Genomic DNA, 27,640 nt, shown 5'->3' on the forward strand with positions numbered 1-27,640 from the left:
AAAAAGATCGAACTGATCTGTTAGACATTATACATGCAAAGAAAAAAAGTCTCAATTGATAACATAATAATAAAAAAACTAAACAAAACATTTTCTTAAGTTTTTTTTATTAGGAAAACCGTCAGTATCTGGAGACAGTGCATTGCTATCACAAATAAAATTAACATTATAATTAAAACATAATCGAAACAAAGCCATATATAATTAGAGTCATGGAAAATAAGGAATTAAGATGCGACGGGCACAACGTTAACAAATATTTCTTTAAAAATCTGAATAATAAATAAACAAATAAAAGAAGTACTATTTAGACATAAATTTTTACTCACAATTTTACTCAGTTTATTTGATTACAATAAAAGTCATACGGCTGGAAGTATCAGTCGTTTTTTCCAATTAAATGGAAAGTTCTATTAAAAATTGATCTAATGTATGTAGCCCAGTCCTTCTATATTTGAGACAGAGTCATATAAATAATATTGGAAAATAAAAATATGAAAATATTATCATTAAATGAGAAGAGATAATTGAATTTCATAACAGAGAAATCGTGCACAGGCATTTGTCCTTCTGTAATCTGAGGTAATTGTATCACATTTTGAAAGAGTCCTTAGTGCTTTATTTTCATCTTTGAGCTGGAACAACAGTTTTCAAGGCAGCGGTTGAATTCCTATCAGCATGTGAGCTGAAACACAGTAAAATACTGACAATAATTATCATTTCTGTCATTACAGACCTTCCGCGAAAGGAAATAGAAGAATTTTGTAATGCACGTTACCTCACGGCTAATTACACAGCAACAACAAAGATAAAAGTAAAGATAGCAGAGCCCTCAAACGCACACGAATCTGAACGGCTCAGAATTCTAGCCTAAGAAAGTTGATGTTATGATCACCGACGTGTGGGTAGCCATTTTTACAGTCGCACTCAGTACTTCATATTTATTCTAATCTAACCAATCTTCACCCTCAGTGAGAAATGTCTACAGCCTGGACAGCAAATATCAGGAGCAGAGTTGAGATCTTTCATTTAACACATCCGTGTTCTTGTGTATTCGCCACAGGAGAGCAAACAAACTCTGAAAACACAAAACTGCCAGCAGCACTATTCGTTTATACCCTCCTATTGTGTGTCAACATACCTTTCACTTTCAGCACCACAAAGCCAACTGCTGTTGCACCAGCGGCGACACCTCCAACACTTCCAACGACGATGCCGGCGATCTGCCCCGTCGTCAGCTCTGCTGTGGCTGTGGTGTTGCTGACGTCGGTCGAGAGAGCAGCGTCGTTGGCTGTCGAAGTCATTGATGTGAAAGTTGTACTAGACGCCTCCGTTGAGTTGCCAGTGATCAGTGATGTCACTTCTGTCAATGAGGTCTGCGAAGAACTACTTGTGGCTTCTAAAATGATGGCCGTTACTGTAGATAATACTGGAAAAAAAATACGCTGTCATTCATCCTTTTTTTTAAAAATCCTAATGAAAACTGTCGCGGGTACCGCCAGTTATTTGATGTAAGAAGAACAATGTGTAAATTTGAAAGCATAAAATCTGTATCAAACTAGACATTTTAGAGGGAGTGTTTATGATGGCAAAAAATCTCATGCATATCTTAATTACTATTGTATTTCCCTAGTCTATACCTACTCGGATTAAGGTCACATGAAGCACCGTCAGAAAGCAGGTGATAGCCGTTGTTACAGAAGCAAGTTTCCTGGTCTGTTTCTACAGAACATCCACCATTAACAGCATCACAGTCAGTCCGCTGGCAGAGCGTCAACGCTGCAATACACACATTTCTGTTTAAATGGTAGTTCAAAGGTCACACAATCATAGCTGACCTGTCATTTTGATCGCTCCATTTTCTGTGACTAATGTTAAAGTTTATAAAACAAAAACTGTGGTCAAGTTGTAAGAATGCCTGTTTTCATGCAACACGCAATTTTGTGGTAGAACATTCATACTGCGGAACAAACAAATGCCTTTTTAGAAAGACTGCTTATCACGTTGTCTCAAACTATTACAAAAGAGGGAGAGACCCTAGGACACGTCTATACGTGTAATATAAGTCTTCAAACTTAAAATGACTTGCGCATTTTTGGTTCGTTCTACTACTGCAACTGTTTTGTGGATAGGAGTTTAAAGGTTTTCAGCTGCATTGAGCAAGCTGGGTGCAACTACAGGTTACAAATCTTTCACCATCCCATTATCCATTATTTAGACCACGGGTTCATGTTGTGTGCGTCGTTGTATGTGATCTTATTCTGCCTGTGTGTTATCTTTCTATATTTTTCAAGCGCTTTGAGCTAGTCTGTAGGATTATTATACTATTTGTCCTTCACTTGATGCTCATTCACAAACTGACCTCTACACGTGAAGCCGTCGTTGTTGAGGATGTATCCCGACGCGCTGCAGGAACAGCGGAATGAACCGGCGGTGTTCTCACAGCTTTGAGTGCAAACATTTGTCCCCGAGGACGCGCATTCGTCCACATCTGTAACACAAAGTAAACACGTTTAAATTGTTGCTAGATGACAAAAGGAGAGAATAGTACTTTTGAAAAGGGCACACACATTTATAGCATGACATCCCTTTTAAATTATTGTAATTTACATTTTACATTTCTGCAGCATTGTCTTTATTTATTGCTCGAAGTCTGTCAAATCAAACGAGTAATTAAACTGTTCTTGGTGATACCTTTGCATGTCAGGGTGGTTGTATTCCAGTAGAAGCCGTTGTCGCAAGTGCAAACGTAGCTGCCGATGGTGTTGTTGCAATGCTGGTCGCACACAGGCTCAGAACATTCGTTGATATCTGCGTAAAGTAAAGCGACAAAAGTTATCAGTTTGACACTACTTTTACATAACTACTACAGCATTAATTAATTAAGGAATAATTACCAATTTCATTTAATCCGGGTAGACATTTGTTTATCTGTACGTTACTAATCAAGAATACAACTGCCTTTGTGAAAATGGTGAAACAATCTTCAATTAAACTTGCTTCTAATTTTGGTTATTTCTTTCATTTTCTATTTTCTATAAAAATACTACTGCTATATTCAAATTTAATACATGACTATTTCATAAGAGAATGATTGATATTGTAATGAAGAAAAACCGTTGCAAAAAAAGTTTGATTTGTAACCTTGACACACGCTGTCGTTGTCCGCAGCGAATCCCTGACGACACCTGCACGTGTAGCCTCCGTTAGTGTTGACACATTCTACGTTCTGTCCTGTACAGTTAGCAGGCGACATCCTTGACTGACACTCATCAACATCTTTGTCACACTTGTCACCTTCCCAACCTTGACGACACACGCAACCAGAGACAGGGTCACAGCGTTCGGCCCCAGATGCGCATGCGCACACTTGAGTGCAGTTAGGTCCGAACGTCCCTGGGGAGCAGGCTGTAACAGGATATACGTAACAAATTGCATTCGCATAAAAGTAACAAAAAAAAACCCCCAAAATACCGAGAACAGATATCGTTCGGTTCTGGCTTTGGGAACTCTAAGCCTACCACTTTTGTCTACGCGTCTGTTGTCGAATTTCTGTTGGACATGATGAGAGTCCTCGGCCAAAACTGTAGTCTGTTGTATATACACACTTGTGATATAGTGTCTCTAAGTCATTCTGCACCCTCCCAATCACCCCCTCCCTTTTTAAATGTTTTGTTCAGCTTGTCCCTATCCTGTTTTGCTATATTCACCACTACACTAGGCCAAAAGTCACGGTTCTGCATATCACTGAAGTGTAGAAGTGTTCAGATAGGGTTCATCGAAGTTCTCTAATCGAGAATGTCTATGCTTCTTATACAAATGCAGTCATATTAATTTTAATAACATAATTATCGGCTTACTAGAGCACGTGAGGCCGTCATTATCCATCTTCATTCCGACAGGACAGCTGCAGGTGAAGCTGCCAGGTGTGTTAACACAGGTGTAAGAACAGTTGGCCACACCCGTCGTGCACTCATTAACGTCTATAGGAAATACACATTTAAAACCTTACAATAAATAATAATGTTTAAAAAAAAAATTAAGAATGACAGGGTTCTGCAAAATAGGCACATACACAAACAGACCATCTCGCAGGGAATACATTCTCTCTCTTTATATCACACACACATACAGATGCATTAACACACACACACACAGATGCATTCGCACATACAAATAAAAAAATATGGAAACTATCTTAGGTACTGTCGCGGTCTCTTTACGAACTTACCTTGGCAGGTTTGCGTGGTCTGGTCAATAACGTAGCCACTGTTACAGATACACAAGTCGTTGTTGTTATCGTCAAGGGTACATCCGTGAGCTTTGCTGCACTTCGTCGTGTTGGTACAAACATCACGCACTGTTGTCACATGAAATAGAACAAATAACTTTTGCTGACGTCTGCACTCAAGTGCTCGTGCTCAGTCACAAAGATAAGTTCTAGTGTGGTTCTCTAGCAAGCAACCCCCAGAGAGGCTAAGAGATGCAAGTTGTACTTGACGATTTCGATTCAAATTTACTGTTTTATTGACAAATGCCCAAACGGCACTAGAAATGTAGTTCTGCTTATTACAATGGACTAATGATGAGTGGGAATAAAAAAAATCATGTAATTGCAATAGCAGTGTTGTACGTGTTCCCCTTCTGCCACTGCACATTCTCAACACATTGTTTCTTCGAAGTTCGTATAATAATGTAAAAATGTCAAACAGAAGTGACAAAAAAAACAAAAAAAAGGACTAAACTACACAGAAGGAAGTACCTAGAGAACAGGTCTTGCGGTCAGCGTTGAGTCTGTAGCCGTATTTACACTCGCAGTTGAAGGAGCCGAGGACGTTGACACAGTCGTGCTGGCAGTCTCCTCGGTTGATTGCACATTCGTTAATGTCTAAGACCATTTAAACATAATTAATAAGTTATTCATAAAACATGCAGGTATACAGCCCTAAAGATTGTAGTGATTTACTGTTTCCTTATTTTTTTCAACAAATACCTAGCCAATTCATCCGAATAAGTTTAAAAAATCTTTGTCATGTATTTTGCTCCTTTGTTTGTTTTTTTTTTTCATTTAGTTCAAACATGTAAACATGATTCCTTTTTAGTAAACAAGAACATTCAAGCAGGAACGCTGTAAACGAGAAATAGAGATCAATCAAACAAGTTGTGTTTTGTACAGTAAGTTATTGTTCTGCATGATTTTGACCATGCCATTAACAAACAAACGCAAAGTGCAACTTGCTCAAAGCTAATAAGACTGGTACTTTAATTCCAGCTACAATATTTTTGTTGTTAATTACCCGTGCAGTTTACTGTATTAGCACTGGTGTAGCCTGGTTTACAGCTGCAGTAGTAGCCACCCGGAATGTTAGTACACTGCTCGTTTTCTTGACATGGGATGTCTGTAGTACACTCGTCAACATCTAAAAACAATATTTCGCAATACAAAATGTCGTAAAGAAAGTTGAAGAATTATTATAAAATAAATTTACGTTCTCACGATTAAACTAAAAGCAAGGGAATATACCAAATGACTATATATATATCATCACATAAAAGTGTAGCCAGGACAATGAGAACTCACAAACATACCTTGACAAACTCCACTATCGTTAGTAGCGTAGCCCGAACGACAGACACAAGAGTAAGATCCCCTGTTGTTGACGCATGTCTGGTCGAGGCCGCACACATCCGGGTTCTCTACACACTCGTCCACGTCATCCATGCACGTGGTGCCCGTCCAGCCGTCCTGACAGACGCAGCCCCGTACAGGATGACACGCTACGCTCCTGCCACTGCACGTGCACGTCTCGCGACACTCGGGGCCGTACTTGAGATACGGGCAGGCCGAGCACGTGCGCTCATCCTTGTTCAGGGCGAAGCCGTCGTAGCAGGAGCAGGAGAAGCCGCCCGCCGTGTTGTTACACACCTGGTCACACACTTTGTCCCGACATTCATCGCGGTCCACGCAGGTCACGTTGTCTCTGGGGTCCAGGTCGTAACCGAGATAACAGAAACACTGCGCGTGGCTGATGTTTGCAGCATCCGTCATCACTCTGCAGCCCTGGGAACAGTTGCTGTTCGTGCAAACCTGGGAAAAGTTAAAAATTGCGATACAAGACTTTGAGGCAGTGTCGTAGGTGTAACCTGCCTCGCACTCGCACTGGAAGCCGCCAGCAGTATTGTTACAGATCTGCTGACAGTCGTGAGTTCTCTCCACACATTCATTAACGTCATCACAGGAATGGCCGTTAGTGCTCAGACGATAGCCTTCCTGACAGGAACACTCGTAGCTGCCGTACGTGTTGACGCACAGCATGGCGCACCCATGCAGCGTAATGTCGCTACATTCGTCCACATCGTAGCAATCTCGGGAAGAGTTTCTCATAAAGAACCCTTGTGGACACGAGCTACAAACGTACCCGATATCACTAGCGCCTTGTTGACTGGCTGGTATGTCTGTGCAGTTCCGAAGCGGGTGGCAAGGGCTGTCACTGCACCCGTCTCTGTCCAGTTCGCAGTTGTCTCCCGCCCAGGCCGGTCCGCACCGACAGACAGCGAACTGGAAGTCGTGGTCACCCAGCACGTCTCTAGTGTCCGACATGTTGCACGTGCCGTGACCTGAACACCCGGAGCAGGCGACGATTGGAACGGACACCACGGGAGACTGAGCGCCCTGGAAGTCCACAACGTAGACCCTAACACAATAAAAATCAACAATGGACACCGTGAAGCCTTAACCATTATATGCCTTCATTGCTTTGTCTTAGAGTACACAGAGGAATTTTTTTCATGGCACACCTTGCTTCTAGCACAGCATCATCTAAAGTCATTTAATTTGAATTCAGATAAGATAAATAATTACTGTCCGAAAATGAACTTCATCTGACTCCATCCTGACAGCTACCTGTATAATCATAGTTATATGATAGTTGCTAACATTGTATTCGTGAGATGATAGCGTATACTGTCAATATATTATGTTCACTTTTTATTCAAACAGTTTTTCTGAAAAATGTAAATTGTACAATTTTTTCTGATCTAGTTGTCTGCTTAAAATAAGTGAAAGTTTTGGTAAAGTTATAACAGCTAATCAAATGCATCATAAGAAAAGTTGTCTTACTGTATGTGTATGGGGCTTAATGATCGCAGATTAACGGTGACTGCACCAGATGATTGGTTGATACTCAAACTTCCATTTGCAGCGTCCATTAGGTGGTATGTTAATCTGTCTGTGACGTCAGGATCAATACCAGTGACTCCGAAAACCGTAGAAACGTTGACTGTGACGTGAACAACGTCAGGCACCTGTAGGACTGGCGCTGTGTTTTCTGGTAAACATTTCAGGTAGAACTGCTATTCAAAACATTATATTGCCGTGTATTTTGTATACTTCACAATCTGTTCTTGAGTTAGCTAAGTAATGACACACAATATCATTTCTATATCATTTCTATATAAATAAACACAACTTTCACTTATTAAATGACCCAGTGGTTCGTAAGTTTGGTTTCCTGTCCCTCGTATGCTGTCCATGTTTGGTTCTTGTTCTTGAGTACTAAGAGCATGTTCCTCAGAAGTGTGAGTATGCTCTTTAAAAATTTTGCATTATTATTTTATTATTATTATTGCTACTACTGACTGCTTTGCTGGATGAGGATGTCGGACAGGTTTCGGAGATCTGACGTCTGAAAGGCAAAGTTTCGGTCTCCAGTGGCCAGGAAGTCGTAGATGCAGGGCATGTTGGTGTCTCCACACAGAACCTTGGCTTGTGTTAGTCGAGACGGGTCCAACTCATCCAGGAAGACAGGTTGAAAGTCTTGGCGATAGAAGTCCGCTGGACCCATTCTGGCCTCGTATCGCATGACGCTGTTGTTGGTGTTGACCAGCCCTAAGGACAACGGCGACAATCAGTTGAGATTAACATCTTCTTTGTCTTCTGTAGGTATTGAGCTTGCATAGATGTCTGCACATACATTCTTTTCGACAGACTGATCTTTCGCTGTACATAATTTTACAGCCATTTGCACCAAGACTCCAACAAAAATGTCAACAATCTATTTCTCTCTTACATTTACGGCCAAACAAGTTGAAGATCTGCCGTTCGCTCAGACTGTTGTTCAACTGTTCTCCGCTTGGCAGAATGAAGTCATCTGTCCGGTCGCCATTAAAGTTTCCTAGCAGCCCTTTAGTCAAATTTTGGAAGTTGCGAGGCATGGCTATCCCGATCACCAACGCTTTCATGCGGATGTAAATTTGCAGGCTAATACCTGTTATAAATACAGTTTAGAATAAATTAGTAAATCTAGTAATCTGTAATATATCATAAATATGTCTCGTTATGCACAGTCTTCAAATAAAAACTAACAGTTGATTCACAGTTTAATAAATGTTGCTGTCAAATCTTGATTTATCTCTGCATAACAAAGATCAACTAGTTAAAGTCTGTAATATTCTATTGTTCTTTTCCTTAAACTTCTTTTACATTAAATGGAAAGCCTTTGCAAGGGTGGCTCATCTAAATTTAGTTAGAGGACGTAAATGTAGATATAAACTACACAACACTTGATAACATTGTCACTACACAATTTTTTAGAGATGCTGCCTCCTGTGGCCATATTCTTTGGTCTCTTTCCCACATCGAGGAAGTCAGTGCATCGTAAATAACTTGAAAGTTCGTGATGCAGTAAAGCTTTGTTTGGACATCACAACATATTTCTTTTTGCCAAAAGTCTATGTACCACCAAGGTAACTTTTGGTAACTTCTAGTGCTAGCTTCATGGATTGCTCAAACCCCAAGAAGTAGTTATTACTTTTCTAGTAAAATCACTTACCAGACGGAAAGCTAACAACACAAGTGTCATTATCTCGGGTAAGCATAACATCATCGTTATCCACAGTAAAATTGTTTCCCTCTTGTGAGAAACGGGTGGTGTAGTCTGTTCCGTTGACGTAAACGATCAGTGCTGAAAATATCAAAACAGGACTGCAAATTTTCATTGTAAAAATATCAGATTTCAACAGCACTCTTGTGTTTCCACAGAGGATCGGAAGTATAAAGCCAGTCCTACAATTTTTTTTCTAAATATGTTAAAGAAAAAAGAACTTTGTATCTCAGCCTACGTCTAAAATTAAATCGAACAAATTTTGATAAAGGTAAGTGACGATTAATTAGAGCAGGTAACAATAAAATGACACATCACGTCTTTCTCTCAAAAATGTGCTACTGTTGCATTTTTAAGTGAGTTCCCTCATGCTGGCTGGCAAATGTGTGCGGTCACGTGCAAACGCTTAAACACATGTCAGAAAAACATCCAGACTACAAAGTGGAACTTACTGGTGTTAGTGTTGGGGTCGATCTGCAGGAAGACCCTCACTCCGTTCTCCTCCGCCCCGACCGCCGTAAAAACAGTCCCGTTGGTGGGCGTTCCCGGCCGAAGCTCCGCCCTCTGTGTCCGGGCCTGAAGGGTGAAACTGACGGTTGACGTGTCCAGTCTGACTAATATGAACTCTCCCATTCCGTTGAAGAGGTACGCCCTCTCGTCAAAGGTCGTTATTTGCGGGTCACCGTACAAAGGGCCTGGAGAGAAAGGAAACAGATTTACGCAAGAGTAAACACGTGTACATAAACGTTTACGGACAAGTGTGCAGGTTTGGTAATTCACCGCTACTGTATTAACATTATTTACAAAGTATGCTATATAATTATTCTTACAGTTGATTTAGTTCACGTAATTCTGCATTACTACCAATTTATAAAATAGTTTGATTTCTCATCTGGTTAGTCATTTCGTTTTCGCTAGACACGACCTGTTAGAATTTGAACTAGTTCATCGAAGGATATAAACTTATACTCAGGTACCTCCTGTTAAGCTGACTTTGAAATCAAATCCTAAAAGCTGTTTGCTATATTGTTTTTATGTTGCAGTTCTGTATTTGCAACTGTAACAAAAGTGTTTTCTTTTTTCAAATAGTGTGATCAAAGACAGCATGAATATACCAATATACTACTATTTTGAATTATATGCTACGATCTTATAATTTGTTGTTTACAGACTAAGACTTAAAGAGTTTCATTTACTAACTCCACTGAAACGATGGATTGGGATCACACTCTCCGATGGGGCGAAGACTATAAAAGCGGCGACATTCTTTGTTTGTCCCGTGCTCACAACAAGCAACATGTGGGATCCTGTCCTCAGAGTCGTACAGCTTCCCTTGAGCGAAGACTAAGGGGTTAAAGGCCAGCGACTTCCCGGCAAAAGGCGGCGTTGTGATGAGCATGTCAGTATTTGGTGTCCAAGGATTGGTCGAGTAGCAACATTCCTACAGAGACAAGATTTCTCATTGTACAGTTATCAATCATCAGCTGTTTTCTTCCCTCACTCATCTTACTATAATTTCACACCGCATTTCTTCACACACCAAGCAGATGCACCATCACATAATTAGTCTATCAGTTCATCAACCTGCCATTCTTAGACGATTGAAATGATTTTTCGAAACATTTTGGTCACACAAGAAATTCTAAAAATACAAGTACAAAACAATCACAAATATCCATCATGTACAAATAATCTGGTTAGTGCCATAATGAACATTCTAACTGTAACTTATTTTTTACCTTGATTATTTATGTCAACTTGCATAAAAGAGACATACAAATGTATTTATTTACCGGTAGAGAACAATGAAACTGCCTTTTAATATAACAAATTCGTTTGTAGAAGTAGTGATAGTAGTTTGCTGCTATGTTCTGCATCTTTGTTCTTATTGTCTCAGCAGTTTGTACCTTTTCTTGCTTTCTTTTGTTTACTAAAGAAGCTGTGAGCTTACTACTTTCTAATAAATGAATCTTAAATATAATGATCAATCTACACACGTTTTCATAAATCTTCAGGTGAGCCCGATTCATTAAGCTTCCAATACCGTACCATCATACAAGATAGTGACACAAATTTTAAAACTAGGATCATTTGTGCTTTTCCTGCGTGTATTATGTAATTTTGTGGAAATATCATTTAAACATTCAGTGGAGTTTAGAAAAAAAAACTGTTTAGATACGAGTTACGACGGTAAATGCTTGAAAGTAATCTTTGTGGGCAGAAACACATATTTTAAACACATAAATGTACATAAACTAATTCCATTATTTATATTCGTTTGAGTAAGTTTTACGTGTGAGTATTGCCGAAACATATCATTGACTTTTTCAGGAATCCACAGAGACACACACCTTTCCGAAGGGAGCGAACTGTCCTGTGCGAGCCACATTGAGGATGAAGCACTCGAAGTAGTTCTGCTCGTCCCTGCGATGGAACCTCCACTGGTTGACGATACCTCTGAAGATGCCTCTCCTGGAGCAGGGGCACTTGGGTAGGGCGGCAAAACCTACCTCTCGCTGAGCATTCAGCTTCTTGTTTCTGCGATACCAGTCTTTACAGATCTTAGAGTAGCTAGTTGGAATCTTTCCCAACTCGTAAATCCAGTACCCTTTGTATCCTGAGAAAGAGAGTACAATCACACCGTTTTAAACAAACAAACAAACAAACAAACAAATGAACAAAAACTGTACAAAATTATACGCTTAAAAAAAATATACTAATTGAGAACTATTTCTTACAACACACGTAACTTCCCCATTCTCTTCTCCATTCTCGGTATCTCGGTATTTCAGTATTTCGGTTCTTGCTTTTCTTTGACTCATTCATTCAATTGCCAGTTGTGAACTCAACTGATCATCCATCCGTAAAAGAGATATAGATGGTGTTTATATTATATCTCATTATGACTTTAAAAGAAAAGATTATGAGCAGAAGAAAATAGTTTTTAAAAAACAGTGTATTTTGGGCCAAGATCTACCTGTGTTTCCATAGTAATTGTCGATGACGTAAGCCAGTTCAGTTCCTGAGTATACGTTTGGTCGGAAGGTGGTCATGAATCCTTTAGCGACACCCATCTCTATCGTGTACCAGCGGCCTGGGTAGCGCCAGTTCATGTGACCCACCCGGTACTGGAGCAGAGCGTAAGAGTTAAACCAGTCCGTGACGAGGGCCACTTGAAACGTGGCGTCACCCATCTGTATGACAGAAGTATTGTCGTCAGCACACGTGACATTGGTCTTTTCAGCTTTGTTATCAAAGTCTCTCGAGGACAATAGTCATCTGTTTGCATTTTCCCTACACTTCTTTTCGATAAATTCTTTTGTAGCACACGCACAATCTGTGGAATATGATTATACTCATTGTTATTTGTTCTTTTCTGTACCTCCTGATAATATTTCGTGCCTGTATGCTTGCGAATGTGATTTTATGTCTGTCTGTGTATACGTGCGTGCGGATATATGTACAAAAGACACTTAAACAATAAAAGGGAGGGAAGCATAAATAAGTAATGCGATATAATTTTGTTAAGGTACATCTAATATCCTGCAACTTCTTATCATGTACTTGTACACAGCGTTACAAATCACCGCCTTACGTTAGTCGGTTTGTAATCGACAGACGGGAAGTACTGCTGTACACGATCCCACGTGACTACAATGACCGCGCTCGCCTGGAAGGTCGCTGACCCCGTGAAATCCTGGACATCGTACGTGGCTTTGTCCAGTACTGCACGATCGCTGACGGGGTCAGTATAAACATGGTAGTACACACCTGCACGAAGTGAATAGGGTTATACTTTGTCTTGTTTCTCGTAGGAAGATATGTATATTATGTAGGTTTATATTATCTCTCTTTTTTCAACAAACTGTGCACCTTTTGTAGCTCGCTAAAATATCAGCAGTCGCAGAAAAAAATCTGAAAATAATCTTCTACCCAAATAATTTAAATATTGTATATTTAAATATTTAAATATTGAATTTTTTATGATTAAACAAACATTACTAAAAACTAACATTGAGAGAGAGCATTTAAATTTTTCTTCTTTCTTTTGTTTTTTGCCATTTGAAATCTTTAGTCAATGACCATTTTGTGAACGAATTATTTACACATATTGAATAAACGGTATAGATTTTATTTACTTTGTTCGTTGTTGATGTAAGTGCAGTAAGCACAGACTATTTTGCGGGATGAGTCAAGTCTCGGCCAAGGAATTCCCTTTTCAAAGGACACGATACCATTCCTACCAACCTGAAAATGTAGATGCACAACACCATCTTAAAACTTTCAACAAATGCTAAAACACTGTTGTCGAATTAATATACTTTCAAAAATATTGCTTATGTGAATCGAAGTAAGGAATTACATAACGCGTTAACAAAATAAAATTCTCTGCATTTTCCTTCTACTTTCTCCACAATTCTTTAGATTCAGTCCGTAATTGCCGGTTGAACGTTTTGCAAAAGGAAAGAAAAGAGCTAAGGGAGGTAATACCACATGAATAAGGAAAAATAGTTCATGTCAGTTATCCCCCGTACACTTAATCTTACCTTTAGCTAGCCCTGTATCAACACAGAGTTACTTATAGAAGTCAGTTCTTCGTTTTGTAGTGAATAATTCCCATTTACCAAATAAAAATTTTTAATCCAATACTTTACTATCGACACTTGAGTTGGGGTGGAGGTGGGGAAGGTTATGACCTTTTGGTTGCGTCATGTGACCTACGCATGCTGTCTCTAAAACGAATCAAGGTAACCAGTATTCAATCAATACACAGATCACATCAATTCTCTGTTGCTTGGAAAACTTCTCATCAAACTGTGTGACATAGAAATTAAATGTTCATATTATATCCGAGAGCTTACACTGACAAACTCCTGCTGACTCTCTCCAAACGGAAAGCCATCGTCTGGAAACCAAACTGTCATAGCATCGTACAGTGAAGCTCCGAGCATCCCATCGTTGGCAGTGACACCGTAAGGATAAAAACCTAAAAAGTCAAAGAAAGATTTTCAGAAAGCTCGCTTGGATTTAATCAGTAATGTCATGATGTGTTACACAGATGTCACAAATGCCTGAAACACGCTTATAAAATATGCCATGCACATCGTTCTCGTCTTAAAAACGGGTGTTATTATGAATGATACATGTGTATACAACATACATGTTGCGAGGTATTGGAAAATGGTATCTTAGTGGATGTGAATATGTCGAACCGGGAAACAGTCTTGGAGCACATTAAGAATGGTAATAGATTACATATTGATTTCAAACTGCTTGATTCATACTAGTAATATTTTTCTTCATTAACAGATGCTTGTTTTAAAAAAAAGAGAGTGGTCACCTTTTGAAAGTCCACCTGAAACAAACAAATCATTTCATAACCAGCAATCATGCACAAAGAACGCAAAGAAATGAAGAAGGACTTTAATATGAATGCAATTATACAGATTGCCGCCCTCTGTCACAAATAGTGTCATAATGAGGCCTTAGTAAACACGCTACCGTCTGTTAATTTTGTCATATAAAACACATCATATTCCAACCGTACACTGACGACGCCATTCAGACATACGATGAATATAACTAACAGTCTCATTGCACAAAAGTTATACGATTTAGAATTTTGTTGACAATTCTACCATTGTTTTAGACAAATATATAGTTGTCTACATGTTGCTCATATATAAATCTATATACAGAACCTCGATGCATATGTATACGTATAATTAGGTTTATTATGCTCAGAGGAGACTTTACTGACCATTTGGCTTTATTGCGATGTATGACGCTCGGAAGCCGTTAGCGTTCACCAGTGATCCGAAGACGTTCAGAACGACTGTCAGACTGCTTCCGGTGGACCTCAGCTTTGGTGGCAGAGTAGTTCCACACAAGCTGTTACACAACAACACTAGGTTTATAGGGTTAAAATAAAATAGCAATGAACGACGCTCTTCTTAGTTAAATATCAGCGACTCAAACGAAGATTTTTAATGTTAATACATTTAAATCAAGATGTGCCTTAATAATAATTTTCAGTCACTAACCCGACAAAATATTTTCAGCTATGGACCTGAGTCCACTCGCCACTAGACTACAAACGTTTTCTATCATTCCTCCTCCAGTCTAAAATGCAGGCAAATCCAATGCACAATGTTAAAGTTGTCTCTCACACTTAGCGGAACACACTTTGCCGCTTATACTGTTCGCGGCACCCCTGTTGGTACGGTATAAGTGTACAAAAACTGCTTATTTAAAGTCATCGGCAAAACCTCTTTCAAAAGAATATAATTGTTCTTAAACGAATTTAGTGCTATAAAAGAATCGTTTAAACAAATCTTTAAAATGTCTTTACGCTATACACGAAACAACTACAAAAGAGACGGTAAAATTTCGGATATATTGCAAGCGGTAATTTTTGGTAATTATACAGAACATCACAAAACGTGAAGAAAAAGGTGAAAGATGAGACACTCAAGTGACCAATGTTCCCTTTGTAAACTCACGTGGTCATAACTCTGCTGGCGTCCACCATTGGCCCATCATAGACCCTTACAAAAGCATACTGGCAGGGACCTCCTAAAGCGCCAACAGAGAAGTCGTCGAAAGTTAAGTCGATGACAGCTGCCTTGTTCACACTGATGGTCCACACGCAGTAGGTGTTGCTAGGATACCCAAGAGGAAAGCCAGGTGACGTGAAACTTCCTTCACTGTCCGTCATCAGGCCCTTGTCGCATTCTTCAAAAATACAAATTCACATTAAAAGTGCCACAGCATTTTCTCTAACAGACACACAGAAATATCACGCGTAGCGTAAATAATAGTAAAAGCAATTTTAGATGGACTTTAAAGTTCCAGAAGAGACTTTAATTGACAGAATTTCAGCTCTCCCTTGCTAAGTGTGTGATTGATTTCTTTTTCAAGTTAGCGTTGTGTTCGTCACTTAAAAATACTAGCAAGCCAACTCTAGAGGGCAGAAACAATCTAAAGTTTTGTTCCTTTTGTCTGCCGACCCTAAACGTGTTTTCTGCACATCTTTCACGTCAGTCGCACGCGCTCAATCACTTCAAAGATCTAGAACTGAGTGGAGTTAGATCTAGCGACTGAGATCGAAACAGTGCAGATGACGCCGGCTCAAACAAACCTCATAACGCCGTTAAAAAAGAAACAAAATTCAATTTTTAACAGCACTGAAGCCGCTTTGAATATTGCTGGTTGTGACTTTGAGTGCGGGTCATTACAGTATAAATATTCACCTTTTCGATGCGAAGCGTAGTTCAGAGTAAAGTTGTTGACACCGATCTGACTGCTAAACTTGATGAACACCATATTCTGTGTAGAGATCAGTGTCGGCGGAAGTGACGTACCACAATACCTCTCTCCGATCAGGGGGAAGAACTCTGTGCTTCCGTCGTGTACCTGAAGTCAAATCTAACTCTTGTGAAATGGACCACATCTGGAATATATAACTATAACTGGTTCAAACACTATGATTTGGAGCTGAATAGATGAACACGATTTTATGCATGATACCTACCAAAACATTCTATCTGATACCCTGTAAAGCTTAGTTAGTTGCGTCCTTAGAAATTTGTTTGTTAGGCCCTCGAAAACTGTAACGAATTTTAAATAAAATTTCTTAAATGTGTCAAAGAAAATGCAAATTTGATTTATCCATTTAATTCTCAAAACTAGAGACACATTTTTTAAAAGCTGTTTGTTTTTTGTCAGTTTAAGGCATCACACAAAATAAAATCTAGAGAACATGATCCGGTCGTGAATGACGCGACATGATATTATATTTATTATTTGTATGCAAATGAGTAAACTAACAGCTAGGATGCGTATAAGGTTCTTTTTTAAAAAAAAAACAACCCACAAATTGCAAAAGAATTTTATGAACATCCTGTTTTCATAAAAAACTACTTCACCTCTATGTAGTTTCTGCATGTCTTGTCTTTTTCAAAGCTGATTGATGAGAAATGTACACTGATGTAGTAGCCTGGCGCTTCTTGAAGAATGTAACCACACCCTGTTGGTGGTGTTTTGAAATCTGCGTCACTAGGAGAGCTAATGCTTCCAGGAAAATATCCGAACCATTGATCTGATACATAAAACACAAAGATAGTTCTCAAATCTAAAATAAAGTGTCTATTTAAATAACTCAATAATACAAAGATACATAAAAACAATTCATACTAAGAGGTCTTTCTCCTTCCAAGCCCCATCAACTTGGAATGGATTACCCGTCAACCTTCCACACTCAGATTCTCTTACCACACTCAAGTCTAAACTTCAGACATCTTTTTAGAACAACTACAGGTAGTCCTCGACTTACGACGGGGATCCGTTCTTAACGCGGCGTCGTAAACCGAATTTTGACGTAAGTCGGATCATACGTTCATACAGTACTATACCATAATAACAGTACAGTACTGCAAACACTTAGCCTATCCAAACACCTATCCTAACACAGCAACCTACATAATTATCAATAAACATAAGTACAGTAAAATATTGTGCAGTACACTACGCTTTGTTGTCACTGTGGCTTTCATAGGAGCAGATCCTGTCACGTGTTCAACGATGCGATCTTTATCCTTGATAATCGTAGCGACAGTCGAACGACTAAGTCCTAATGACCTGCCAATTTCTGTTGCTGTTTCCCCTTCTCAGATTGCCTTATGATATCCACTTTCATCTCCATGTTGATGGCCTTCCTTTTCTTTGATGAACTGTTATCAGATGAGTCTACTTTCGCTTGTAAGTGGGAATGAGCGTCGTAACCACGAAACGACGTAACTCGAGACCGTCGTAACCCGAGGACTACCTGTACTTCACTGTCACTCTGTCCTGACCATGAACGTGTATAACGTTGTCTGTTTTTACTTAGTATATCAGTCAGTAAGAAGTAAGCGTGTCTGTGATTTAGTCTATTATGATTTATGTAAAGCGCTCTCAGCAAATCTTTGGAAAGGCGCTACATAAATCCTCATTATAGTTGTTGTTGTTGTTGTTGTTGTTGTTGTTGTTGTTGTTGTTGTTGTTGTTGTTATTATGTGAGAGAGACAGAGAGTTTGAGTCACGTGACTTTTGGTGGGGGTAAAATTATTTCAGGCTAGAGACGAGAGGAAGCTTCGCCTGCAGATACACCATTTTTATGGTCGTTGACTGTTGATACTCTATATTCTATAAGAAAACTCTGCCAGGAATATTAGCAGTTTCAAATTTAGGCAGATTCATGTTAGCAGATGCTGACAGTTAAACCGATAATTATTTGCTGTAATAGACGGGGTAGATCAGACACGTATGTCAGGCAATTTCTACAGCTCAAGCCCACTGCCTCATCTAAATGAATTTTAGGAGTAGTAAATAAAGACTGCTTTTTCAATTAATAATTGCACAGAAGATGCGGTTTACCTTTTGGATACGAGAAGTAGGTCAGGCTGAAGTTGTTATGTCCACTCTGTGTGCTAAACTTTAGGAACACCATGTTCTGAGTGGAGATCAAATACCGGGGAAAGGACAGCCCGCAGAACTTTTCACCAAGCACGGGAGACAATTCTGTGCCACCATCGTGTACCTGCAGTACGTTAAAGTCAATTATCATTTATATATTAAATAAGTCGATTAGTTTATCAGTTAACAGTGAATTATCTTTTTGACATATTTTTATAATTTGGATATCCTGTATTATGAACACCATAAAATTAGCCTAGTGTCATTACCTAGAAAGAAAATCTCGATTGATTTTCTCGTAATTACAGCCGCTGGATGATAATTTTTCTTATTTGTATTTAATAATTTTCCTTTTTTGTGCATATTTTTGTGCGTCTACTTGTATAATTTACCTCTAGGTAGTTTCTGCATTTCTGATCTTTTTCCAAGTTGATTGCAGTAAACTGAAGCCTGATAAAGTTGTTGGTCTCTTGTCTGATGATGTAAGTACAGGCTGCTGATGAAGTGTTAAAATCTGGGTCATCAGGGGAGGTAATGTTTCCAGTCGTACTTCGGAACACCTGCCTACACTCTGATACATACCAAAAATAGAAAAAGTTATCAAAATCAAAGAATAATATAATGGTCAAGATGGCGCAGTCAAGTCATGTGATATATAGTAAACAAATTGGAACCCATTTACACACATACTTTTGTAAGCAGTTAGGCAATCTACAACCCCCCCTCCCCACTTATACATTCGTATACAGCTATACAAATTTACAAACCTCACACTTACACACTATTATGCGTATGGAAGAAGGAAGAAACTAAAGTAAGAAATTACTATGAAATTTTCAGGAGAGGGAATCAATTTAAAACATAAAAGCCATCATACCTTTATAGGTAGTTTACACTCACATATGCCCTATTCACAAGTACGCTCGTATAAATATTATTATTAATTTTATGATAGATTACTGCCAAACCTGTTGTCCAAGTAGCATTTAATTTGTTCACTGCGTTGTCAAATGTGGAAGACAGAGTAATTTCAAGCCTGTTTCCGTCACTAACAATCGACGAAAACGTCGAATACCAGAAAAAATCATAGCCTCTATAGAAGTTCGTGTCATAGACCTGCATCCAAAACATAGGTCTTGTTAAGAAAGTGTACGTACCAGAAGTCTTTTATGACTTGTTATGGAACTAAAAAGAAATAACTGCTGCTTTGGGAACAAACAATATTGTTATATTTTGAAATTAAGCAAAGAAGCTATGAAATTTAAATGCTTTGTGCCTATACATACATAAATAATTTAGTGCGACTGATTCAATGTAGAGTTTACCGATCTAAATGTAATTAAGTAAACGCCAAATAAAAAGACAAAAACTTTTAATGACATTTTCCTCGCAGAAAAATTCAGTCGCCGTCTCGATGCATGCTAAAATAGACAGCCTTTTTAATGAGAACTTTGCCACACCATGTTACCACGCCGACTTGATGACAACTAGGGGGGGGGGGGGGCACATTGTTGTGGAGAGAACTGAAGTTTGCGCTGTATCTTGCAAAGAATTTTTGCATGTATGCGTTTTGCTGTGTAAAATATTGTAAATGTTTTGACTTTCGAACTGTATTATCCTTGTTTACACAAACCTACATATCTGTATCACAAACCTTTTCTAAAATCAAAAACGCAAAATAGAAACGCCCCATCCCCCCTACATATATATATATGACTTACATTTATCGCGTTGTCATAGCAGCACGACAAGTGAGCGTCATAAAATACGAGTGTGATAGTCTTGTAGGGCTTTGTCGTGATGGTCCAGATGACACTTTCTTCGCCTTTGTAAATGTCTGGGTAGCCAGGACTTGTAAGAGTACCGCTGTCAGCAGTGTAGTTACCTGGTCTGATTGCATCTGTTTAAAACACGTACAGCACACCTCTTATTTATTATTTTTTTCTGTCTTTATGGTCGAATTGGATTATGTTAATATTTGATATGTGACTAGTATATAACCATGGACGTGTATTGATGGACTGATGTCGCTACGCCGAGACTCACTCTTGGCCTCTTGCGAAGTGATCCGCTGTTAGTCTCGGCGAGCCGTAACAAAGAATGTGATCAAACCAGAAGCTATATGTCGTCTAATGCCTTGTTTTAGCAGTGAACTGGAAAAAAAAATTGTCTGTGAGTCTGCCAGCAGTCCAGGGATATTAGTTAGTGATGTAACTGTGACGGACTAGGGTTATCACCCTTGGCCGCCTGTACGTATGTGGCGAACGGAGAGCACGAGGTACGGAGGGACATGTCAGTAAATAGTGTTCACCAGGGTTATGTCTGAATTAGGTTGCGGTTCTCGGATATGCAAGTGTCACCGAATGACATTGTATTGATAATGAAAGTGAAAGAGACCAGAAATGAGAGTTCCTTGCCTAGATAAGTTATTAGATGTAAACAAATTTTGTATTAACTTTGGAACGGTTTTGAGAATAATTTAAGTGACAGCGCGATAGAGACTGGATAGACGAACAAGAGAAGAACCTATTTTGTTTGTATTTTGAAATATCTTGTAGCCCGTATAGCCTCCAACCAACAAAAAAAGAAACTCCCTATAATATATAAGAAGCTCTGTGACAAGTCTTTGTGAATTTCGGAGAAAAAAGCACGCGTGGACGTAGTATTTGCATGTGTGCAACGTTGTGCTCCTAACAGTAACACTGACATATATTCCCTGGTGTTTTTGCTGACATGGACTAGGTTGGCGGCCAGGTCTTCAAGTATATGAGAGTGCACATAAAAGGGATATTTTACCTGGCTCCACCTGATAGTAGTAAATGTTGTATCCTTTCTCAACAGTCGTATTGACGGCATCTGATCTAAACCTGACGAGAACCATCGTTGAGTTCTGTATGCTGGTCATTATATCAGCAGGTCGACTTGTTCCACAGAGTGGACCTCCGACAGTAGGAGATGTTTCAGAGTCACCGTCAAATATCTGTGAAGTTATTGCAAATACACATTCATGACTCTTGCAAATAAAATTGTTCAGGCAGTTCTTAACAGTAAGAAATGTCAAAGTGTCATATCTCTGAGTCCACCATAGTCCAGTTGTAGTGGAAGTATAATTATTGGCAAATGTAGTGGACAACACGTTTGGATTTAGCTCAGCATGGTCACCAAAGATCCAATGTCCCAAACGTTTACGTCCTAATCACTGATATTTCATGGCATTCACCTGTGCCAAAACAAGCTCGAACGTTGAATATTTGTCTATTGAAAAACGAATCTGACTTTCGGGGTATGTTGTATGTCGTGGTATTTATTGTATCGATTTATAATATACTTATTCTTTACTTCATTATTCACAATTTGCATACCTGTAGTGAGTCTTGACATACATTGTTTTGAGGATCCTCCAGAGCGAAATCATAGAACACAAACCTGATGAAGACACCTTTTCTTTTAAAAATCTGATACGTGCAGTTCATATTAGGCGGATACTGACTGGGGTATTTTGGCGACTGGATGCCATCATATGTCCTAGAGAATTGTTGAAAACATGGGGGAACATCTGCCCATAAAAAACAAGTTGCTAACAGAATCAGACTAGTTAATACGCTTTTCAAACAAACTTTAGTACAATTTTTAGGTTGTCTGTGTGTATTGTGGTGTTTGAATCGTTCGATTCACAGGAACGTGAGAGGTAATAAAGATGACAGAGTGAAATAGACTCAGGGCATTCAGGGTTTCATGCTTAAAATAGCAGGCTGTATAATGTTTTAAATAGCATATGAATATAAAGCTATTAAGGAACAATGTTTTGTTTTAAAGGAATCTTACCCCAAGAGGCCTGAAATTGAATTCCTTTTGTTCCAGACTGAGCTTTGAGCCACACGTAAAGTATTTTTCCTGAGGACCTCACTGTAGTAGGACCTTGGATGTAGGCCAAAGTGTAGGCAGCATCACTGTCTTTAATCTAGAATTAAAATGGTCAATTTTTACCTGAGCACCCAGCAGAGTCTTTTACTGAAAGATCTTTTTTACTGCCAAGTCTTCATTTTCTTTGAAAACTTATGAGCTTACGGATAGACAGGACGGAACGGCATACATAAATACAGTGATTATAGAATGTCTTCCATTAAGGTGGAGAATGGCGCACATGTAAACAGTCATTTCTCATTGCTGACTCAGTAAAAACTACCGAGTGTAGTTTTATATGTTCATAGTATGACAGAGAGAGAAGGAAAAAGTCGTGCTCTTACTGTCAAACTGTAAAGTTAGGACAGGGACATCAAGAGTACAATTGTTTCACTCTTTCGCTACACTTACGCTCGAAATAAATATGCTTGGTTCAAATGTCTTGACTGTTGACGAAGCTGACAATACAATCAAGAACATTGCACGCAGTAAAACAAGAAAATTAAATCCACTTTCCATTATACCTGAAGTGTGTTTAATGACGGATTTAATGTGGAGTTTATCAGAACAGTTGTAACACTCATTTGAATCTTGTCAGATTTGCTGACAATCGTCCACACGCAGTCTGTGTTATTGTTGTACACTGCGCTTTCTGGAAGCTCCGGTGATGACAGTGTTCCATTGGGTGATTCAATGTACACGTTGCAACCATTTGGAACTTGAGCGAGGGGAGAAAAAAACCAAACCGGAAGAAAAAAATATAAAATTTTCAAATTTTTTTTGTAAGCCACATCTTAGAACCATACGAACAATGGAGACATTTATGAACGGTTTTTCATTCTCACCTACCCACAAAAAACAGGTAAACACTTGCACGTGCGCGGACGATCACACACACAATCACACAAACACACTAAACACCATTTCTCTCTCTCTCACACGCACACACACACACCCTGTGGGTGTGTGTTTTACTAACTAGGAATTATTTACACGCCCATTACTTCGAACACTGATTGCCAAGTTACTTTAAGGTGGAAAATGTTTTCGACATTAAACAATGAAAACCTATTATCGGCTAAAATATTCTTGAAGCAAACTTTTTAGTTCAAACACTAAAGATAGTATGTAATTTTAATGCAATTAACATATGTTAATGCTAACAGTACTGATCCGTGCAAATGTGCCTGTACTAAGTTCTTGAGCGTGAAAAAATCATGCCAGTCGAGCATTGTTATATCTACAGCATACCTGGTTTGCAAATGACCGCAAGGCTGTCTTCAAGTGATTCATATAGATACCACACATCAGAATAAGAGCAGTTCAGCAGACTCTCCTCATTTCCTTCGCAGCGGACGTAAGTCATGTGGATGGCTCGCCTTCTGGCTACTCCAAAACGCAGAGTCGCTTCACCTTTGGGCACAATGGACCCACCAAACCTACACATAATTAACAATTTTATTTATTAAAAATGTAAACACTGTCATTTAAAAGTTTTCATTAATGCAAAATGCAAATTAAGTGAAAAAAGTTGAAAAATGACTGTGATCACAAATAGGTTGTGTATGAAAATGTGAATGAGTTACATTGATGTTTCACCCCTCCCTTGTTAGCTTGTGAGAGGGAAGAAGTTCGACCACTAGTGACATGTGATGGCTCCTAGTGCCCAAAGTCAGGATGTAAAAACTCTTAAACGAGTAAATGTTTGTGACGACAACAAAGAGGTACCCGGTTCCGAACAGCCCTCTGCAGACGACATTGGCAGCTATCGCTTTGCGCAAGGGTCGCTCTGCATAACCTATGGTATCCGTCACACTGCCCCACACACCCGCTTTGAAGACCTCTACCCGACCCTCGTACTGAGAGGTTCCGTTCACTAGGCGAACTGTCTGCACCGTCGACAGACCTGGAACAGATGCAGGAATATGAACCATTGGCTGTTGTATAAGCAATTCATTTTGTGAACATTTTTACTTATTTTATGCTTGACAGTTGTGTGCAAGGGAATATGTCTACATGTGTGTTTCTGTCTTTATTTCAGCAGACCTGTATCACAGCTGACTCCAAGAGTATAGACAGGATCGCAGTTCTGGTCTTGTGGTGTGAAAGTACAGTTTGACAGTGACGCCTCTTGTCCGTAGCAGTTGATTCTCTTTTTAAGGATTTCTCCTGGAGCTTGACCGTAGGAGTTGGAGTTGTACAACACAGCGCCATTGCTGTATAAAAAGAGTTTCATACATAAAAATATATATGTATATATTTATGTTACTGTGTGAATGTCTGTATGTCATATATGCGTACACAAGCACTGTAACAATTTTTACTCAAAGAAAGTAAGAATGTAAGCAATTATGGGCATGTGTTAGGCAGGGTGACTAACGTGAAGATGTGGACCTGCTGTCCACTGGGGACAATCTCACTGGGAGTCGTTTCATGAGTCGTTTCCCAGGGATAAAATTGAGAAAATAAACACAAACAAACTTGTCGCCTCTACAACTACTTGGCACTGTCCGGAACCCAAATCATGTCACTGTCATGAAATCTTTGCCACTATTTTATAATGGCCGTGCCAGGGAAAAGAAACATCTGTAGAATATGAACACCTGCTTAATAACTACGGATAGAAGACGCTTTTGTTTGAGATTTCCAAGACAAGTACCAGTCAGCTTTTCTGCTTAATTTACCTGACTTTGAAATGAATGAGTTAAACAGATCGGGTTGAGCTTTATTACACAGCACCACTCGAAAACTGAGTGAGCGTGGTGTAGTGTTGGCTGCAACCAGCCATGACAAAGCTAATGAGGACAAGATATTATCTGCATGTGGATTGTCCCACAAGCCAAGTTCAAATACGGGGTCGCTATTACTCCACCATGAAGCAAGTTTACATGCAACCACCCGGGTTAACCTGGGGATTCTCTGCTCTCTATGGTTCTTTTGACCCGCATGTACAGACACAAACCCAAAGCCCTGTGCTATGACCGTTAACGAGATAAAATACCTTCTTACCTAAGCTAATGCAGTGACATCTTTTCTACTGGTTATTGAAGACATGTACATGCAACTAAAACTGTGAGAATCCATGATAATGTCACGCTATAGTTTTTTTCTAGTCGGTTAGTGCCAATTCTGGCGTGTCGAAGACGTGTAATAATGGGTTCCGCGAGAACAAAGCAGATGCATACTTACTAAGATATTCTTGAATATAAGTTTCATGTTCGTAGTTACGAAACTTAACTTGTTGTGTCACAACATACTACCTGCGAGGTCAGACTTGACTACTTACGCTGGATAGCTTAGCTGTTTGCAGACAACGCTTCCAAACTGTCTAGAGACATACGAATTACAAACACTAAGCCAGACTCCACCCTTGAAGACCTCCAGCCGTCCTTCATACGGGTTAGGTCCGTCTACCAGTCGCACATCATTCTCCGCTGACAAGAAAATGGAAAGAATGCGCATCACTGCTTCATGCTAAGGCCGAAAAAAGCAAAAATGTGCATTGAAAAACACTCTTTAAAGTATCGACAATAATAATTGTACCTTAATCTTTTACTAACCTTACTTTTGTGAGCATAATGTTTTATAAACAAAATTATGTGCATCGTTAATCTCATATGAATCAAAACTTTAAAATAATTAAAACACTACCGTATCTTATGTTGTTACTTCTGCTACATGGTTACTTTTATTTCTAAGCAGATAATTTCTTTTTTCATTTGGAAATATTCTTACTTAAGATTGTGACTAAAAAAGTAATTACCCGAAATCCTTCAAGTTAAGGGTAAAGGTAAAAGTACGGTATCATATGAGGCTGTAGTGTCAATTATAAAGTGGTTCAACTGGAGTAGTACACAACATATTTAAGTACAAACCCAATATTACTACTTTTTATCTCTTTGTCACTACTTGATGTACAGGTGGATAGTTCCAATACCCAGCAAACTCTAAGTAAAATGTATACACCGTACATATCGTTGTTCGTTGAGACGCAAACATATGTGTTGCTATGATATTTCAGTTTAGGATTTTTCACAAACTTTCTCCCTTGAGCTAAGCAACATTAGCCATCAGTATAAAAAATAAAATACTCGTTGAGATAAACCGAATTAAACAGAGAGGAAGAGAGCTGAAGACTTTAAATCGTTTATAAATTGATTCATGATCTCCCTTTAACACACACCCTTTCTCTATGAACCGGAACTACTCATCAAGGGGCTGTCGTCAGCTGTCATTAATAACGAGCAACTATTCAGATAAAAGTGGCTAAAATAGTTTAAAACCTAACCTTGAGCGTTCACTTGAGGAAAAAGAAAGAAACCGAAACAAACGATTGCAAGGATTCGCCTTTGCCATCTCCAGCCTGTGAGGGAACAGAAAGTAAATAACAAATAAAAGATCAGGAACTGGAGGAACTATATATACATGCTATAACGCAAGAGAATATTATCTACAACTATAACAGCGAAATTATTAATAATAAGAGTAATAAAAAATTTAAAACATGCGGCAAAATATGAAATCATTTTAAAGTTTGGTTTGTTGTTTTAAATGTTGTAAGTGCAGTTTGTTTGTTCGTAATTGTCTTCTTTCTTCCTTTCTGTGTACTATTGTTGCTGGTTGTCTATATGGCAAGTAACTGTTCCTGCTGTCAAATACATGGCCTTGATGAGTGAATACACAGGTACATACTTATTTCTTCAAACACAACGCACCAACAAAACGCAAATTGCATAAAAGTCTGCATATGTGTATGTGCATATGTATGCATATAGGTAGTTATTCACGGAAAGACAAATTAAGGATAAATAGAAGGAGAGGAAAGAAAGTTCTTTTATGAAGATTGATTATAATAGAGTCTACTTTCTGAAGTATAGTTCATCATCTAGTTCTTACCTTTACAGAGATGCATGATTGGCAGAGGCTAAGGGAGTGCAATCCTTCCGTTAACTCCCTTCCTTTTATAGGCAGAATGAGCATGAAGTGCATTTCTATTGTTCCTTCTTAGACAATGATACAGACTATTTTTATGATCGGGAAAATCACTGATTACATAATGAAACATTCAGCTTATGATCGAACTCACGAGTACAGTACTAGACAGTGGTCTACTCAGGTTCTTCATTGTTATTCAAAGTGTGACCGTGCCAACAGCTACATAGCTTGTACACGATAAAAAAAAAAAAAAAAAAAAAAAAAAACACACAACAAAAAACAACGCAAGGTTGATAATGAAAAGGATTTTCTAGAAAGGAATTGAAGCACCAAATTATGACAACAAGAACAAAATAAACAAGGGTGTGATTTTAATTTAGGTCTGGACATCTTGCTCTCAAAATATAGATAGTAAAACTCACTTCCGTAGACTTATATACAAACCAAACATTAGATAAAGCATA

General features: G+C 38.8%; 1 protein-coding gene across 1 annotated transcript; it reads right to left on the bottom strand.

Moving 5' to 3' along the window:
- Nucleotides 1-114: 114 nt before the first annotated feature.
- LOC112554544 lies at nucleotides 115-27,206 on the bottom strand. Its single transcript, XM_025222358.1, has 41 exons — nucleotides 27,138-27,206; nucleotides 26,530-26,604; nucleotides 25,528-25,675; nucleotides 24,288-24,457; nucleotides 23,970-24,147; nucleotides 23,493-23,680; nucleotides 22,766-22,959; nucleotides 22,164-22,299; nucleotides 21,701-21,894; nucleotides 21,135-21,318; nucleotides 20,060-20,238; nucleotides 19,307-19,454; nucleotides 18,731-18,909; nucleotides 18,300-18,462; nucleotides 16,811-16,983; nucleotides 16,136-16,298; nucleotides 15,386-15,617; nucleotides 14,644-14,774; nucleotides 14,224-14,238; nucleotides 13,745-13,869; nucleotides 13,022-13,130; nucleotides 12,478-12,653; nucleotides 11,860-12,076; nucleotides 11,234-11,499; nucleotides 10,083-10,323; nucleotides 9,335-9,577; nucleotides 8,832-8,963; nucleotides 8,070-8,267; nucleotides 7,640-7,888; nucleotides 7,121-7,328; nucleotides 5,590-6,695; nucleotides 5,298-5,420; nucleotides 4,763-4,888; nucleotides 4,232-4,360; nucleotides 3,861-3,983; nucleotides 3,145-3,408; nucleotides 2,695-2,811; nucleotides 2,363-2,491; nucleotides 1,645-1,779; nucleotides 1,142-1,429; nucleotides 115-685 (listed from the first exon to the last, which is right to left on the bottom strand). Exons 1-41 carry the CDS (start codon nucleotides 27,151-27,153, stop codon nucleotides 651-653), a joined length of 7,605 nt encoding a protein of 2,534 aa, XP_025078143.1. The 5' UTR covers nucleotides 27,154-27,206; the 3' UTR covers nucleotides 115-650.
- Between the last annotated feature and the right edge of the window lie 434 nt (nucleotides 27,207-27,640).

This window comes from Pomacea canaliculata, linkage group LG2 (genome assembly GCF_003073045.1).
Source record: "Pomacea canaliculata isolate SZHN2017 linkage group LG2, ASM307304v1, whole genome shotgun sequence".
NCBI classification, from domain to species: domain Eukaryota; kingdom Metazoa; phylum Mollusca; class Gastropoda; order Architaenioglossa; family Ampullariidae; genus Pomacea; species Pomacea canaliculata.